The sequence below is a fragment of the Bos taurus genome, chromosome 10, assembly GCF_002263795.3.
Source record: "Bos taurus isolate L1 Dominette 01449 registration number 42190680 breed Hereford chromosome 10, ARS-UCD2.0, whole genome shotgun sequence".
Lineage (NCBI taxonomy): Eukaryota > Metazoa > Chordata > Mammalia > Artiodactyla > Bovidae > Bos > Bos taurus.
The window spans coordinates 25,581,673-25,583,804 of NC_037337.1; the positions used below are offsets into that span (position 1 = coordinate 25,581,673).

At 42.6% G+C, this 2,132-nt stretch overlaps 1 protein-coding gene across 1 annotated transcript; it reads left to right on the top strand.

Moving 5' to 3' along the window:
• Window positions 1-278: 278 nt before the first annotated feature.
• OR10G1 (olfactory receptor family 10 subfamily G member 1) lies at window positions 279-1,235 on the top strand. Its single transcript, NM_001390724.1, has one exon. It carries the CDS (start codon window positions 279-281, stop codon window positions 1,233-1,235), a length of 957 nt encoding a protein of 318 aa, NP_001377653.1.
• The last annotated feature ends 897 nt before the right edge of the window (window positions 1,236-2,132 follow it).

The following is a 2,132-nucleotide window of genomic DNA, read 5'->3' on the forward strand; positions in this document are numbered from 1 at the left end:
TCTCCTGTTCCTTGATCTGCCAAATTATGCTTCTCAGTAGATAAGAGTTTCCATTCATCTAGAATACTAACCAGCCTGTGGGTGATTTATCTTATCAAGTAAACCAAAATGACTAATGACAATGCCACCTTCCTTTTAGAAAAAAAATTTAGTAGTATTCAGTTTATCTCATAACTCTCTGGCATTAATCATCAGGAAAAAGCATTCTCCCATCACATCTCTGTGTTGTATTTCCCTTGCCTGACTGCATCATTCATCTTAGCAGACTACAGAAGAACATGGGAAAGACTAGCAACACATCCCTGGACACTGTGGTGACAGATTTCATTCTCCTGGGCTTATCTCACCCCCCGAGGCTGAGGATTCTCCTCTTCTTGCTCTTCTTCATCATTTACATCCTGACTCAGCTGGGCAACCTCCTCATTTTGCTCACTGTGTGGGCTGACCCAAAGCTCCACACTCGCCCCATGTACATTCTCCTGGGCGTGCTCTCATTCCTGGACATGTGGCTCTCCTCTGTCATCGTTCCTCGGCTAATATTGGATTTTACTCCCGTCAGCAAGAGAATCCCATTTGGTGGCTGTGTGGCTCAACTGTATTTTTTTCATTTCTTGGGCAGCACTCAGTGCTTCCTCTACACCTTGATGGCCTATGACAGGTACCTGGCAATATGCCAGCCCCTGCGCTACCCCACGCTCATGAATGGGAGGTTATGCACCATCCTTGTGGCTGGAGCTTGGGTGGCTGGCTCTGTTCATGGGTCCATCCAGGCCACCCTGACATTCCGCCTGCCCTACTGTGGGCCCAACCAGGTGGATTACTTTATCTGTGACATCCCTGCAGTATTGAGACTGGCCTGTGCAGACACAACTGTCAATGAGCTTGTGACTTTTGTGGACATTGGGGTAGTGGCCGCCAGTTGCTTCATGTTAATTCTGCTCTCCTATGCCAACATAGTCCACGCCATCCTGCAGATTCACACTGCTGATGGGCGGCGCCGAGCCTTCTCCACCTGTGGCTCCCACCTAACCGTGGTCACAGTCTACTATGTCCCCTGTATTTTCATCTACCTTCGGGCTGGCTCCAAGAGTCCCCTGGATGGGGCAGTGGCTGTGTTTTACACTGTTGTCACTCCATTACTGAACCCCCTCATCTACACACTGAGGAACCAGGAAGTGAAGTCCGCTCTGAAGAGACTAGCCTCAGGTAAAGGGGCTGGGAGTGAAAATAAGTAACTAGAGGCTCAGGGACTACCTACATCACCATTAATACCTTTCTTTTCAGAAGTTGCTGCATATGGCAGATGTTCAAAAGCTGATCATGATCTAAACTGTACTGAATTTAATTCTCTTTAGAAGAAACTTCTGAATTCTTTGGATTCATAATCTTTTCATTTCATTAAACTCGGCCAAATTGGTTTTACATTATTTGTTTGGAAATAAATGGATACACTCCTTCTACCACCTTTTGATTACCTTGTGAGATAAGAAAATGTCTTTCAAAGGTTAAATAGGATGTCAACTTCTTTGAGGTAAATTATGCCAGAAAATGTGAAAGGGAAAAAATAAGACATACTGCTACCATAGCCCCTTTTTCATCCACTTTGCCCCTAAACCTAGACTTCTATAAATTCTGTTATTTCTTTGCTTATTCATGGCATTAGCATTCCCAAGCACTTCAACCCAGAAATACTGGATCATCTGTATTTCCTTCCTGTCCCTTACTCTCCCCATGTGCTAAGACATCAAATTCTATCCATCTTTAGGAAGTCTCTCTTAATACCTAACTAGTCACATGTATATATGTATAACTTCTTCAAAGTGTAGGCATATATAGGATGAATTTCAACATTGTTTACATTAGGGATTGCAATGGGAAAGTGGAGTAAGGGGATTTTATTTCTTGTACATCTCTGTGCTACTCAACATTAAAATGAGCAAGTTTTGTTATTATATTTAAAAGAAACTAAAAGCAGATGAGACTTGAAAGAAGAGAGACACAAGAAGAAGAAAGAGATGGAAAAAAGAGGAAGGAAGAAAAGAACAGAAGAAAAAAGAGTAAAAAAGGAAAGCCTCAAACATATCTTAAACTATATATTAAGACATTCCAGAAAAGAGTTTCCTATGATCTCT

Coding starts and splice junctions, on each gene's coding strand:
- OR10G1 (NM_001390724.1), top strand. CDS start 279: ATGGGAAAGACTAGCAACACATCCCTGGACACTGTGGTGACAGATTTC.